Below are 16,034 nucleotides of genomic sequence, written 5' to 3' on the forward strand. Positions count from 1 at the left end.
TGAACATATAGAAATACAGTACCTTGAAAAGCATCTTCTCTTGACATTTCCCCTCAGTATCGCCATACTTTCTTCAAAGCTGGAGACTGAACACCGCAGGATGCTTTTGCTCATTGATCTTAAACGGTGTCCATTGAAACATTCAATACTGGGAGAAGAATAATCCTAGGGAAAGAAGGAAACAAGAATATATTTATGTGAACCACGTAGATTCAGATAAAGAAATTCTGCCTCACGCAAGTTTAATTGACCCTCCTGACTTGGTAGTGGGGCAACTAATGGCAGGCAGACACTGAAACACTGCTGTGCTCAAGAAAAACCTGGAGAGAAAAAAAAAAAAAAAAAAAGCTTTCAAAACTAAAGCTTCCCTCTCCCCACCATTTTCTTGTGGATAACTTAAGCTTAATATCCTTGGCAAAAAGATATTGCAGCAAAACCTTTCACATAAACTTAGTGTTTCGTGAAAAACAACAACAACAACAAAACATTAAATTCAATTGGAATTTTTTTCAATAAATTCAATTGGAATTTAAATTCAAAACTTTAAATTCAGTTGAATTTAAATTAAAAAAAATAAACTAATTAATTTAAATTAAAAAAAAATTTAATTCAATTGACTGTTCAGAGGAACAGTCAAGCTTGACATTATACATCCTAGAATTAAAATCTAGTTTGAGTTTTTCTCCCATCTCCAGGCCTTGCTAAAGATGCTTATTAGGAGCTCTGTCAAAAAAAGTGAAAGGCTTGTTATATCAAAGCTTCGAACCCTTCTTACTGCCCTTGACCTTCTTCACATTGCTGCTCCTACAAGGGTGAGCACTATCATTTTTAGTACGGGAGGGAAGCTGTGATATCCTTGAGTGGGGGGTCGTTCTGTTTACAAAATGAAGTTCCAGTAAGAGTACATCAAATGAACCAACTTTCCTTGAACTTTAATTCATCGCTATATTGAATGAATGACCTCTGGATTTCTCTCTCCCATTTGGAAGTCAATTTGAAAACAAAATACCTCTGCATAAAGAGCCAGGCATCAGAGACACCTGTTGCGCCTCAAGAACAGAGAAGGTATGAACGACAAGAGCAGCTGAATAAAATGCAACTTGCCATTAGAAATGGGTGTACTGGCATCTACAGGTGCCGCTGGCATCTCCTCATTTTCATTACTCTCTTCATCTGGTTTCTCGTCTTCAGTAGCAGGGTTCTGCTGTGGTGACTTGGAGTTGTCGCATGGAGCACACACTGCAGAGGTGCGACCTTGCAAGAAAGAATAGATACCAAAGATCTTCGTCGTGCATTTTCAGTTACAAATGCAGAGACAAGTCTTCAAATCCTTAGCGTTAAAGCACGTACCTCTTTTCTCACGAGATTCTTTAATTTGTTCACAAAGTCGTCTAAACTCTGTATCCAGTTCGTTCCTCACCATTGAATATGCAGTGTCTTGCAAAACATAGGCGCTGTGACTATCTGAAATTTTACACACTTTAACTGAATGTTGTCTACCAACCAATGAAACTCTTTTGATCACAGAAGAAAATTGCTTTCTTCATAGGTTGGTTCCGAAAGGTTCTCTCAGTGAATATTTTCAGCATAACAACATCGAAGTTAATTAAAACAAAAGCACTAGTTCCTTGGGAACACTTATATCACAATTCCATGCCCAAGTAGCAAAATGATAACATATTTACAATGTGGTAAGAGATGTTCTCTGTGGACGTCCAAAATCATCTAATCCATCCAAAGTCTATTGTCTGCACACAGCATTTATCCATCTATATGTTTGACAGATTTTTTAAACTAGGCCTAAAAGCACATCCTCACCTGTAGATCTTTGATCCGGGTAGTACTCTAAGGCATTGTTACAGATTAGATCGATGTCCTTCAGCTAGTCTCCAGCAGCGAGGTACTGGCGCGAGTCAATTTGAGTCAGAACTGTTGAAAGATCCATCGGCTCTTTAATCCTTGTGGCATAGTCAGGTACCTGCAGATCAAATACAAGCATTCAGAGGTTTTCTTAACCTTGCACACTGTCTACCAAAATTATTCTGAAGACTTTAAATAAACGACTTCCTAAAAACTCTGAACATTTGCGATGCATCAGAAGACGCTGAAATTAACCAGTTTGCTTCTCAAAAATGGAAGGGCTCTTTCATTTTTCATTAGAGCGGCCACGAGAGGACAACAAGAAGTAGGGAGGTCAGAAGCACGTGCATGGTAGAGAAGAAACACTGAGGGTGGGAGATTCATTTCACTTTGCTTCAGAAAATCACAACAGTGAAAGCTGAGCAAGCCATCCGGCATTCTCTTTGTTGTCGACATTGAGGAAAAGGTGCATGAATTGCACCTGTGAAGTACCTATTGCAGGCATCTACTTTAGAATGAGATAACTGGGCCCTGAGGTGCTCATTTCTTCCCTCAGACCAGAAGAGGAGCCTAATGACCAGTTCAGATGAGGACATATGTATCTGTCTAGATTTTTCACAGCTCAAGAACCTAGGAAAAAAGGGGAAGAAAAGCCAGTGGAGGCCCACATGAAGACAACTTTGCTGATCCGCAGGTATATTCAAGTTACATCTGTCTTTGAAATATACGCCCCTAGTTTAGGCTTATCTCATAAATTAAGGAGAAAAAGGCATCTAAGCAGCCAATTGGAGGAAAAAGAAAACACACTGCACTTATGGTTGATTCCTATTGAGGAGTTCCAGATGAAACAGAGAACAGGATGTCAAAACTTATTTTTACAAACTGCTGCTCCTATTCCTGTTCCCACAGGAACTGACAGTCCAAGAAAGGGCTTCAGACTTCACTCAAGTAGTCCTGTAAATACTGTTTGTAATTGTAAGGAAAGATCTCTGTGCTTTTCAGTGCTGTGACACGCCTACATATCAAAGCTTTTTCACGAGCAAACTGTGTTGGCATTTGGACTGGCTTTTTAGAATGAAACCAGGGCTTTAAGCGAATAATCCCATAAGAGACATTTGAGAGTCAGCAGAAGTAAAAGCACTGCCTCTGCTTCTTGCAAAATCCTTACAGTGCAGCCCTAAAAACAAAGTTGAACCTTCCCCAAAACGCTGAGAAGTACGAACACTGAGAAGTTACAGACACACACGGATCAGCACTACTTTACCTTCTGTGGGTCAACGGGCTTTGCAAATTCCCTGAAACGTCTGTCAGTGGCAAGTCTGTGAGTAACGTCCCTCAAGAAAATTCTAAGGTCACGCAAGGTATCCTCCTCTTCCTCCTCCAGCATCCCTACTTCTTCCTCTTGTGGCTTCTGAGGCTCAGCTGGTGGTGCTACAGGCACAACTTCCAATGTCCAATCAACTTCAATTCATCAGGAAAAATTAGCCAATTTACAGTACTCAAATACAAGCATACGACAAATTACTGACAGAAAATGACCACCAAAGCAAAGCCCAAAGAGCTAGTAACTTCGATAGGAAAGTTTTAGATGTACTTCTCATATCCTCCTCACCTCTTTTCTTTACGGGAGGCTTAGCCACTTCCTTTAGAATTAGGTCCTCAAAAAAAGGCTGCTCTCTCTGCCCTACCAGGCAACTCAATATTGCACACTTCTCCAAATTCCTTATTAAATAATTTTTGCATCTAAAGCAGAAGGAGGAAAGACATTTCAGATTTAAAGCCACAAAAAACTCATCTTCTATTCCAAAAAGACGAGTACCTTTTCAAATTAAGAATAACCTGAAGAACACAAACTGAAAAAAGTTATCTTCCTGGCCTTAAAACGCTACATTTTCACAGGCTGGCACAGCAAATTCAAATATCACCTTTAAGAATCACCTGTAGAATTAAAGCTCGCTGAAGGGATTGTACGCTACACTGATAAAGTAACGGCTTTCACCACATCCAACAGCGCCTCCTTTGTATTTACTTGCCTTGCTGCAGCCTTTACTTAGAACCTTTACGGCTATAGAGGGAAGAGAAAGGCTTCATCAGACAAGTGAGGGCTTTTTGCTGAGTTTTTATTTCTCTACCAAAAGGTGTCTGAAGTAGCTAGTACCTCTACGTCTTCCTCCATTTTCAAGTTCTAGTAATAAAAGGTAGGTGAGGAATTTCACTACTTATTTTAGAAGGAATTTACAGCCTGTACAAAAACTTCTGTGGGAACTCAAGCACTTTCAAAGCAGTTGATAATAAACACGTCTAGGTAAGACCCGTTCTCTTCCCCCAATGACTGAGACCAAATCATCAGAATGACAACAGCGTGGTCCTGTTTTGGGCACCTTCCCTTAATGTAAACTCTCAGAAGTCAATGAAGTTCTGCACCTACTTTTACTACAGTTTATTTAGGAATACAACTAGAATTCGATTCCAAAGTTACTTTAGCAGAAATTGGAACTCAGCTTTCCAGCTTGGAAAGCTTTGGCCTCTATGAAGAAAGAAACTGATTTACTTATTTTTTTTTAATCAAAGTGTTTCAATTCTCTACTAAATTGCATTATTAGCAGTTTACCCAACATAGCATGGAATGGCAGACTGTCAGAAGAAATCTGACCAGGACAATTGCACATACTGCAACAGCACAAGTTGTGTATGTCCGTGCGAAAACAAAATAAACAGAAGCCCCAAACCTTGGTTGCCTTACTAATATAATTTAGAAGAAGCCTACAAAAAGTAGCCGACATGCAGTCTGATACAGAGCCATCTACCGGGAGCACACAGTCTTAGGAGGCAATGAGAACTACTTTCTGGATCCCAGTGACATGAGCAGCATTTCTTTCCACGAAGACATGTTTATTAGCAACACCGCCCAGCTTCCTGAGCTGCTAGCAACAGCCTCACTGTAAAATTGGGTATGGAAAATGTGGACATGTACAACATCCGGATTGTTTATGGTGCTGTCTAAAAGAAAAGGGGATTTTCAGACAGAAGCGAACATCCCAGCACATTAAAACAAGGCCACCTCCATTACCAATGAATTTTGGTCACCTTACTTGCAACTCGATTGATCCTTTACATACAGTCAGTGAATCCGATGAGAAGAAAAAGAAAAAAGGTACCTGTCCGCAGATTTCTTCTGGCGATGCAACGCTTGTAAGCAGAACAGAAAGGTCCAGGGTGTGAACGGGAAACTTCTCCAAAGCGTGCAACACCACGGGTGCCACGTAAGAAACCTGGCCGTACCCTTCTTTTCCTACTATTAGCAGACGGGGCTGGCATGATGTTGGTTCGCAGAAAGCACTCCTAGAACAAGAGTTAAGAAAACAAGCTTATAAATGAGGTGCTGAATAGACACACAGATGTTCCAAGTAATTTTCCTATAGACTTTCTTTTCCCTCCCCAAATAATCCAAATGGCAGCGGTACATTAAATACATGTAAGATTTCCAGTTAAGTTATTCAGTCATTCCAATTGTTTCACCTTCTTCCCTTTGTTTCATCTTCTTCCCTTGTGTTTCCTATTCTTTACTAAACCAAGACAGCAAATTAATATCCCTGCAATCTTGCTTTACTACTAGGAAATAAATTTGTGAGGAGCATTTGTTTCCCCACTACAATCAGGCTGTACCTCTGCTGGCTTAAATCAAAGATGCTAGAGACTTAGCCTTGCTCTAAAGCACAGAAAATCTTCTGGACAGCACAGCAATAGAAACTGAGAAAAATAACTGATCCAGCTGTGACAACATGATCTAACTTTCCAACTGTGGGCTTGCATGACTTCCATACTAAAATATCACAAGATTAACACAACTTGGTGGCTTAACAAATAAAGACACCATTCAATTTTTTCTCAAGGTGTTTTAACAAGCCATTTCTCAGTTTTCTTTCTGCTACATAATTCACTACTGGTTTAACAATCCTGGAAAACAGAAGGGCAAAAGGTGGCAACACAAACCCATAAAGTTGGGGTATTTTTAGCTAAAAGGACAGACAGCACATTTATGTGGTCTTGAGTCTTTCAAAGAATGCCATGGATTAAGTCAACGTGTTCTGGTAGTCTACAGATCACTTTGGCTTACGAAGAGAAGCCTGGGCTTTTCAGTTTGGTCATTCAGAGCAACTTCGTTACAACTTTAGTCCCTCCACCCTTTCTTCTTGTGAATACCAAGCACCCCTTCAACACACAAACTTGATGTTGCCCCTTCGTCTACCACCCCTCGCACTTTTAACAGCTGGAACTGTTTACAAAGACTCAGCAGACCTGAGAATTTAAACATAACAGGGATCTATCTTTCTTTACCTGCTGAAACAGAGGCATTTTTTCTCTGGTCCGTCAGGCATTCCATCTTTTAATTCATCTCCAGAAACCAAGGATGCATCGTCATCACTGTCAAACATATCATCTTGTAAAATAGGATTGAAATGCTCTGAAAGGCAAAAGAGGTTTGTTAACTTTCCTGAATAGCCTTTGTCTCTTTCTCTTCCATTAATACAGCTTCTAAATCAGTGCCAAAACCCTTTCTTCATTTGAGAGCACACACTGAAAGCTATTTCCTAGAGTTCAGCCCACCACAGATCTAAGGAGATGGCACAAGGCCCTACAAAGCTCTACTAAGTCCCACTGATGTGTACGTATAAGGTACGCTACTCTTGGTGATTTTTTTCTCCCCCTTAGAATAAAGGAGATTACGAACAATTTCTGCAGTTGCTAAATAGCTTAAAAAGAAAACAACAAACAAGACCATTTCTTTCTGGAGGAGGTTCCCACAATGAAAGCATGGGGATAAAGGATGTGATGGCCACAGAATTCCATTCATCTAGTAAATATCAATGCTAATTGATCTCACGTGTATAGTACGATCCACAAACATTTAAATTAGGAGACTGGTTAAAAATAATGATAGCTAAAACAATATTCAGCTTAGACCAGTTATACTTGTATCCTGGTCCTGACATTCTTCAGAAAGGAATTAGAAACATTGACCTAGAAATGCTTCCCCTCCAAAGATCTGAGTTTTGATTTTTTAAAGAAAAATAGGTGCCTTATACTTCAAACCTCACGTCAACCTCTACAAATGCTAATTATCTTAGCTGCCGTCAGAAGCAGGATGCTTCAGTAGAGAACGCATCGTCCTTTACTGTGTATTGAGTCATTCAGAGCTTCCATTTGGCATTTCAGTTTCGAATCCACAATAAAACCTATGCGTTATATTCCAGACATGCCCAAAAGAAAGACATGCACATGCAAATAATAAAATTCTACCACCATTATGTCTGAAAGCTATAAGTTGATTGCACAAACCACAAGTTTTTGCTTTAGCAGAATTATAAAGATGTGGATGCTGTGGTTATACCTTGCTGTCGGTCCTCCTTTAGTGCAAGCTGTGCATGCGGGAAGATCTTCTGCACAACTTGTAAAATATTCTCTACTGATCTTTGAAAAAGTGGCTTGAAAATGGGTGATAGTGCTTGTACGGGTGAAGCCTTGATCCGGTTTGAAGCTGGAACAACCTTCTTCATAGCCATGAAAAAGTCCTTTGCTTTTATTTTAATAGAATTAACGTCTAGTAGCAACTTCTCCCTACTTGCATAAATCTGAGGATAGCATCGGCGTAGAGAGCACAGCGCAGCTTCAGTACAGAGGGATTTGATATCTGCACCACAGTCTCCTAACAAACAAAAATCAAACGTTACATCAGTCAAGGCCCAGGTTTACAATATGCAACATTTAAAGAATTTGTAATGCCAAAACCAAACAGCATAACAGGGAATTCAAAGTGCTACCGCTCTGCAAGGATGTTTCATGTTGCTCACTGCCTGATATCCTGCGCTTATGCAGCTGAAGCAGACTCCTCATCAAAAACTATACTCTTGAGGAAGATGCCCCAGAACCATTTAATGTTCTCAGACAACAAGAGGAACGACAACAAAGAGTAAATAGATGAAAGGATCTCACTCAGATTGCTATGAAGGCGTGCCAGCTGCCTCGTTGACTAGTTGTGCAACAAGGCACAAGAGCATGGGTACTGCCTGGTACAAGCTAAGGTTCTTTACAACTTGGTCACAAGCAAGAATCCGTTTCTGTTTCAGTCTTACCAATGCATTTCTCAGCTAGTTCATCAAGCAACATGTCCGGTGGCTGAGGGGTCCAGTCACGAGTATGAATCTTGACAATTTCTTTTCTAGCCTGGAAGCAAAATCATTGCATTTTAGCTTGTCCCAAGTTTTCCTTAAAAATACCAACAAGAAACAAACAAACCAAAAGGCAAACAAACAAACAACAAAAAACAAAACAGTCCTCCCTCAAAACCCCTCATCTACTAATACACTTTTCTTACTTGCTCAACTTTCAAGTATTTTACAGTTATTTAATATACACTCTGCATTGTCAACCAGGAAATTGAATATTTCTTATTTGTTATACTGAACTTTTTCTAGGAACCTACAATGAAAGAAAAGGCATTTATAGCTTCAATAACAAGTTTCCAAACTACGAGACCTAAGGACCCAGAGGAAAATACTGTAATGAAAAATTTATCCAGAAACATTTCTTTGCTGTCCAAAAAACTTCTCTAAAACTTAGCAAGCTTTCATTGGGACAGTCTCATTACTTCATCACATTTGCTTTCCAGTCAGTAAATTCACAGAAAGCACTTCTGGCACAATGCTTCCAATTGCTACAATTACTATAAAGAAGAAAAGAATTATGACTCAAACTACTACCACTGAGCAGGGGCACAATCAAATGCAAACACGTCCCCTATTCATTCATAAGCGAAGGATTGAGACCAAAAACACAACTTCATGATGAAAACACCCAAGTGGACTAAATAATTAAGCAAACAGGTACAACTTTGGGAATGAAAGGTTTGATTATAGAACTAACTACTTGGTGGTATCATCCTGACCATATATATCCAGTACCAGATTTGCCCTCCGTGGAACAACGCAGTGTCTCCACATATCACTCTTTTGTTCAAGTTGTCAATATTTTTTTTTTTTCCTATAAAGTTGGACTTTGCCATGGTAGCACTAACGTTGAATTTAAGTTCTCACCTCTTAATTTGGCAAGTTGAAGAGGAAGTGTCTGCCAAAGCGTCCTGGTCTTCGTAAAGCAGGATCTAGAGAATCCAGTCTGTTAGTAGCTCCGATTACCACGATCTCCCCTCTGTTATCTATGCCGTCCAGAAGGGTCAGAAGAGTTGAAACAATGGAACAAATAGAAAAATATAAGTTTTACTTACTGGTTCAGTAAATTTTGTTACATTCCACATGACTTTCTTGATGCCGGAATAACCTTCTTCCTAGTGGTCATTCAAAACTGGGAAAAAAATAGTCTACCAAGTCGGGGTTTTTTTGATTTGATAATAAATCTGCAGACTCTTAAGTCATCAAGCACTTCAAGACTGTTTGAAATAATCTCTACGTTAATATAAAAGGAGTACCGCACACTTCTGCTCAGGAAGAAAATCACGGAAAATGTCAACTTTGATTTTAGATGTTGAATTTGTTGCAGTGAGATCTTCCTCATCGCACGATTCTATTTGGATTTAAACCATATTATCTATGGAGAGACCAAGATTAGGACAAGAACAGCACAGAGTTCAGCATGAAGCCAATCAGGAGCTCAAGTTTGTATTCTTTGTATTCAACTTTATCCTTCTCTTGCTGGAAGGACCTGCTTTTTGACTCTCCTTCTCTTCACTAGGAGCATGTTCCCTCTTGCTTTGGTAATGCTCTTTCTCAGTGGTTTTAGTCTTGTCCTTTGTATCTTGGCATCTCTCTGTAAGAGCTGAGGAGGAAAGGTTTTTAGAGCTACATTCAGTGTCAGACTTGAGAGAGGAAGTATGCCGCAATTTCTCACCAGGCTCACAAGACTCTTTGCCGTACAAAACAGTTTCTTTTGAAATGAGGTCACGTTCTTTTGATCTTCTTGCTTTCTCCTTGTCTCCACCGTCATCACATTGGTACTGGGCGAGGTATTCATCATTCCCAGGAGATTTCGGAGGGTCCACGACACTGCACAAAATAAAATCACATTTCTCACTTCTGCTGAAGGACGTGAATATTAAGAGTAAAACCTTCCAACGTCAAACAAACAAACAAAAACCTCCGGACTACAGGAACCCTCGCAAAGATATGCCATTTAGAAACCTCTCCTGTGATTAGGACACCTTCTTCAGCTCCCAGAGAAAGTGCTTTTTCCCCTCTTGCTTCTGAAGCCATTGCACTAAAAAAGCAAACGCATCTGTCTCCCTCCACATGCTGCTCTGAATAAGAGCCAGAATATTCAAAGCCACTCTATTTGTTCTCCCCACATAGCCGAAAAAACACCAGTTGAAAGAGTTTTCTACCTCTCTCCACGAATTTACATTCACATATCCTATGACTGCAAAAATAGAAGGCGGGGCTCAGGAGGAACAGCCAGTGCTGGAAATGAAAAAAAGCAGCCTGTTTCTTCAGAGTCTTAAGCCTATGCTACTAGGAACAAAACAAAACAAAACAAAACAAAACAAGAGGAGAGGAGAACAACAGCGGGAAATTTACCTATTCTCCAGGTGTTCAATTGCAAAGCCTCCTCTGGAGGATCAACAGTTGTGAATTCAGTGTGCTTACGAGAAATCAGATCTACATCTGAACCACAACTATTTCAGTAGTATCACGAACTTCTGTTACTCTGAAGAAGCAGTCAGCACCGTTTCTATGTTAGGAAAGAGCTGAACAGAGTCTGTTACTCACATCAAGTAGTCAGGCAGGTTTCTTTAGGAAGGCAGGGTTTCACTAGAACATTACTAGCCTGTAAGCCTCATGGCATCACCTTCCATCTTGACTGCTGAACCTCCTTGCTCCCTACTATCTTCTTTGCCAAGATACAGCTGTCCACATTTACTTTTCCTACTTGGCTGGACTGAATTTAAGAAGATCTTGCATCTAAGAAAGGGAACAAAAGCTGCTGCCCAGCAGCGTCTGGCTCAGGGAGGAGTGAGAAAGCTCTGTGCAGCCCCCAAGCTCCGTGCAGCAGGAGGCAGGAGGTGCTCCAGGCTCACAGCAGCAGTTCCCCTGCGGCCTGTGCAGGGAGAGGCCCCTGGTGGAGCAGGCTGTCCCCCTGCAGCCCATGGGTCCCCCGTGGAGCAGATCTCCACGCTGCAGCCCCCCTGCGGGTGGAGGAGCCCCCGGTGGAGTAGGTGGCTGTGGCCTGGAGGAGGCCGCGGCCTGTGGAGAGCCCCCGCAGGAGCAGGCCCCGGGCTGGACTGGAACAGGCTGTGCTGAGCCTGCTTTGCCCGTGACGCTCCTTGTGGAGTGATCTCCCTGTCCTTCTGGCAGCCCTTGAGCCCTTGCCAGCCTCTTTTCTCCCCTTGGCGTTGGAGGAGGGGCAGGGAGAGAGCGCTTGTGCTGGAGCTCAGCTGCCCAGCTGAGGAAAACCACCACGGCTCTGTCTTGCCGCTGCTGCAGCACGCTGGTAGCAGCCAGCACCGTCTGTTCTTCGAGCCTCAGCAAGCCCACAGCATCTTCCCAGAAGGGATCCCTTTCCTTCACGCCTGACAGGCGCCGCCTCCAGAGGCTGAGGGCTTGTGCCCTGTTTGCAAGCTCTTTCTCAGTGCCCCCTTCCCCAGAGAAGGATCCCAGCTGCTTGGCTTCCCTGCCCTCTGCTGCCAGGCTCCCGCAGCTGCTATCCCAGCAGCGCAGCAGCCAGCTGACAATGTGCTCGCCTGGAGGACAGCTGCAATCTTGTCCCATGGCTCGCAGCTCACCCAGGGATGGGGATCACCTGCTTCCTGCTGCTTTTCTCTCTGCTCTCCTTTCCAACAGCCTCCTGTGCCCTGGGATGGCCCTACCTTGGGGTAGGCTGCCTCGCCTTCCTCTTACTCCTTCCTCTTCTTGGGAGGACTTTCTGCCCTTCTGAAACAAGATGACTTCTGCATGCATTCCTTCCCCTTGTGTGTATTGGTGCCTGAGACAGCAACGGGGTCGTCCCCGGAGCCAGCTGTAGGGCCTGTGCCAGGCTTGGAGGGGCTGCAGGGAACATGCCAGGGGCTGGAGGGGCTGCAGGGACCATGCCAGGGGCTCGAGGGGCCGCAGGGTGTGTGACAAGGCTTTGAGGGGCCTCAGGTCCTGCCGCAGTGGTTGAAGTCGATGCAGGGAACATCAGAGTTGTTGGAGGGGCTGCAGGTAAAATGCCAGGGCTTGCAGCAGCTGCAGGCTGCGTCACAGCTTTGCATCAGGTCAAGACGCATTTTCCTAGAACCATACATTTCCTCCTGAAGGGGCTGAAGAGCATGGAATGGTCTTCAAAATGCACAGAGCAGACCCCAGCAAATGTAGAGCTGCTGCTAGCAAGTAGGTAACTTTATTGTTCCTGTTGTTAATTTTGTTTCACAACAACAGATGCAAAGATGTATCTTGAATGAGGGCAAAGGTGACCTTGGATCTGAAGCACACAGGCGTTCGCTAGTGTCCCCCCATCCGGAGTAAATCCAGAATGACTCGGAAGGAAAAATAAAGTCCAAACCAGTGCGTTGTGATAAAGAGAGTTTAATAGGGTAGAAAAGGAATAAAAACCAACAAAATAATAAATAATGATACTTATAGTTTATAAGATATTAATATATAAAAATATTTAATACTATTAAATACTTATAATTTTATAATAATAAAACAATGCCATACCATACAACACAGTCAATAAAGTGGATTTAATTAAATAAATAAGAAAACCAATAAATTAAATGAAAATTAAAAATTTTAAATTTAATACAAATAAAACCCATTTTTCCCATTCCAATGAATTGCTATCCCCATCATCACTTCCCATCCCACTGATCATTTGCTATCCCAAAGACCTCCCAGTTCTTATCCCCTTGGCATGCCAGTGCAAGAAGAAGTGCTCTGCAGGCAGAGGCCTTGCTGAGTGACCACCTAAGGAGAGGAATTTAATCCAGAAGGCAGGAAAGAAGAGCAATGCCCCGAAAGAAGAAGCAAGTCTTGCCTCTCAGCCCTTTGGTGTCCCAAGCAGCAGTTGCCATGGCCAAGCTTTCCCAGCCCAGCTGCTGCCAGCATCTCCCCAGCTTGCCATTGCCACCTTCCTGGGTGAGGCGCGCGCGCATTTGCCATTGGCGCTGTTGCCATCCCTGAGAGTGGCAAGCCCATCCCCTAGCTCCAGCACGAGAGAGGGGAGAGGGCAAGCGAGAGGGGCAAGGGCTGAGGAGCGTGGCTGAAGCTGGAGCAGGTGCCTGCAGAGGTCTCTGTGCCTGCCTGGGTGCTGCGGGGGCCGTCGAGGAGAAGCCCGAGGTCGGTCACGGGTAGCTGGAGCCTGGCACTGTCGGCGGGGCGCTGGGCATGCTGCTGGGGCTGCTGGAGGTGGGCTGCGGCTGCACACAGGCCAGCTGGCACGCTGGCCCCAGCGCCTTGGCCCTGGCCCCCAGCGGCTGCAAAGTCTCGCTGGGGGTCTTTGTCCCCGGCTGCTGGCGCTGCAGCGTCCTGGCCCCGCTGGCCTGGGGACAGAGCCTGTCCTGGGGCCGCACGGCACGGGGCTCCCCACTCGGAGTCTCCGGCAGCAGCCGCGCTCTGCGGGGAGGTGGCGCCGCTGCTCCTTGCCCCCCTGCAGCCCCCGGGCTTCGCGCTCTCTTGCTGGGTGCCGTGGTGCTGTTGATCGCCAGCTGCTGCCCGCTGCTGCCTGCTTCCCTGCTGCTGCCAGCCACCGTGCTGCTGCCAGCCGTCTTCCCCTGGCACGGTCTCTTGCGGCCTTGGCCAGCCTGGCCCAGCAGCGTCTTCCTCTCCTTGCCGGGGGGGTTCTCTGTCGTCGGCCTCCTGTGCTGGCAGCTCTGCGCTGTCCCGGGGGTGCTGCTGGGCGCAGGGCGCTTGGCCCCCCGCTTGGTGCCGGTGGACGCAGGGGCAGGCGGGGGGCTCTTGAGGGGACCCAGGGGGCGTTTGGGCAGGGGTCTCCTATGGTCAGTGCGGCCCTTGGGGTTGGGGCGTTTCTTGGGGGAACTCGGGGGGGATTTGGGCTGGGGTCTACGAAGGGCACTGCGGCCCTTGGGGTTGGGGCGTTTCTTGGGGGAACTCGGGGGGGATTTGGGCTGGGGTCTACTAAGGGCACTGGGGACCTTGGGGTTGGGGCGGGTCTTGAGGGAACGCTGGGGGGGTTGGGGCAGGGGTCTACTAAGGGCACTGAGGAGCTGGGTGTCAGGGAGGCTCCTGGGGGGACTCAGGGGTCGACTGGGTAGGGGGCTCCTAAGCGCACTGGGCAGGGGACTGGCTGCAGGGCTGAGCGGGGGGCTCACTGCTGGCACGACGGGGGACTGCAGCGACAGCCCACCCTCAAGCTTCTCGGGGCGCAGCCCAGGGGTTGAGGGGACCTCACCGAGGGCTCCTGTGGCTTCCAGTCCCTGCGTGCTCGGCTCCTCGATGTCCTCGCAGAGGTCGGGCAGCTGCGAGAGGAAGCGGCTGAGGGCAGGACTGCTGGGCAAATCGGGGAAGGCGTCCTGGGGCTCCACGGCATCGAGCCAGCTGAGCAGCTCCTCCATGCCGGGGATGGGGATGTCCAGGTCGGCCAGGAGCTCGTCCTGCATGTGCTGCAGCTGCTGGCTGTCCCCTGCCAGCTCTGGAAAGGCCTCGGCAAAGGCATCAGGGCCCAGCTCGGGCAGCTGCGGGGGCTCCTCAGGCACCTGCGGGGCTGTCGCCGCTGAGGACGAAGCAAGAAAATCCCCCAAGACGGGCGATGTCAGCTTTCCCATGGCCCCTGGGTGTGGGGCGCCCAGCGGCCGGCTGTGCCAGCCCCAAACTCACCGTCAGGCGTCGCCGTCTGGGTGCTGGCGGTCCTTGGAGCCTGGGCAGGCTTGGGGGCAGTGGGGCCGGGCAGCGGGGGCCCCTGGTCCTCGCTGAGCCCCACGGCGTGCAAGCAGGGCTCCGGCAGCTGCCCCCGGCTGCTGCTCAGGGTGCGGGGCGTGGGGAGCGCCTGCCCCCGCAGCGGAGGCCCCGGGACGAGGGGTGGCGGGGGGTTGCGCTGGGCGGGGGCCTGCAACAGGCAGGTGCCTGCGGGGTGCAGGAGCTCCCCATGGAGCACGGCCCTGGGCCCCAGCCCCAGCGCATGGTGGGGTACCAGTGTCCCCGTCACCATGGGCTGTCCCCACTGATGGACGGGGGCACAGGGAGGAGCGGTGTGGGGGAGCTGCCCCCCGGCGGGGAGCTGCACCAGCTGCAGCTGGTGCCCCATGGTTGGGAGCTGCACCAGCTGCAGGTTTTGCCCCACAGCGGGGAGCTGCACCAGCTGCAGCTGGTGCCCCACGGCGGGGAGCTGCCCCACAGCAGGGAGCTGCCCCCCGGCGGGGAGCTGCCCAAGCTGCAGGTGGTGCCCCTGGGCTGGGAGGTGCCCCCCAGGTGGCAGCTGCACCCCGGCGGGGAGCTGCAGCACCTGCCCCTGGACCCCCGGCACCACGTGCCAGACGGTGGCCTGGGGCAGCACGGAGGGGAGGGTGGGTACCTGCGGGGGCTGCAAGGGCAGCGCCGTCGCTCCGGGGAGGGAGGGCAGCAGCCAGGCAGCCACCGTTGGCGGCACGGCTGGGACGACGAAGGGGGAGTTTTGCGTCTGCGCAAGCCGCGGAAGCCGTCTGGGGAAACCCTCTGTGGGAAAAAGGGCGCTGGGCTGAGCTCTGGGGCGCTGGGCTCGCCAGCAGGGCCGCAGCCCCGGGAGGAGCGGGAGCCGGCTGCTGGACCTGCCATGGTGGCTGGAGAGTGGGGCGGTTGCTTGGGGAACCCGGGCAACGGGGGTTCCGTCCCAACGGCTCACCAGCCCCTCGCCGACATCTTGGGGAGGACTGCAGGCTTTGGACCCAAGCAGGCTGCCCAGCGCAAGACTTGGCCATGTTCATTAGAACATTACTAGCCTCTAAGCCTCATGGCATCACCTTCCATCTTGACTGCTAAACCTCCTTGCTCCCTACTATCTTCTTTGCCAAGATACAGCTGTCCACATTTACTTTTCCTACTTGGCTGGACTGAATTTAAGAAGGGAGCTTGCAACTCTTCCTCTTGTTTGCCACTTCATCATCAAACCAAATGAAAACCATTTGCCTTTAACCTCTTTATTTCAGGCCTTCTTTCCTAGTGGCCATTCAAAACTGGGAAAAAAATAGTCTA

The 16,034-nt window shown here is 47.3% G+C and overlaps 2 protein-coding genes across 2 annotated transcripts in view; one reads left to right on the forward strand and one right to left on the reverse strand.

The window, feature by feature from the left end:
* LOC311428313 (uncharacterized protein) overlaps positions 1–16,034 on the forward strand; it is a 290,619-nt gene that overhangs the window by 39,240 nt on the left and 235,345 nt on the right. The gene's annotated exons all lie outside the window — the stretch shown is intronic.
* LOC311428334 (ATPase family AAA domain-containing protein 2-like) lies at positions 28–3,260 on the reverse strand. The gene is made up of 5 exons (XM_084539855.1): positions 3,125–3,260; positions 1,819–1,978; positions 1,351–1,464; positions 1,105–1,254; positions 28–165 (listed from the first exon to the last, which is right to left on the reverse strand). Exons 3-5 carry the CDS (start codon positions 1,421–1,423, stop codon positions 143–145), a joined length of 246 nt encoding a protein of 81 aa, XP_084395981.1. The 5' UTR covers positions 1,424–1,464; positions 1,819–1,978; positions 3,125–3,260; the 3' UTR covers positions 28–142.

Source organism: Aythya ferina (genome assembly GCF_964211825.1).
Source record: "Aythya ferina genome assembly, contig: HAP1_SCAFFOLD_42, whole genome shotgun sequence".
Classification (NCBI taxonomy): domain Eukaryota; kingdom Metazoa; phylum Chordata; class Aves; order Anseriformes; family Anatidae; genus Aythya; species Aythya ferina.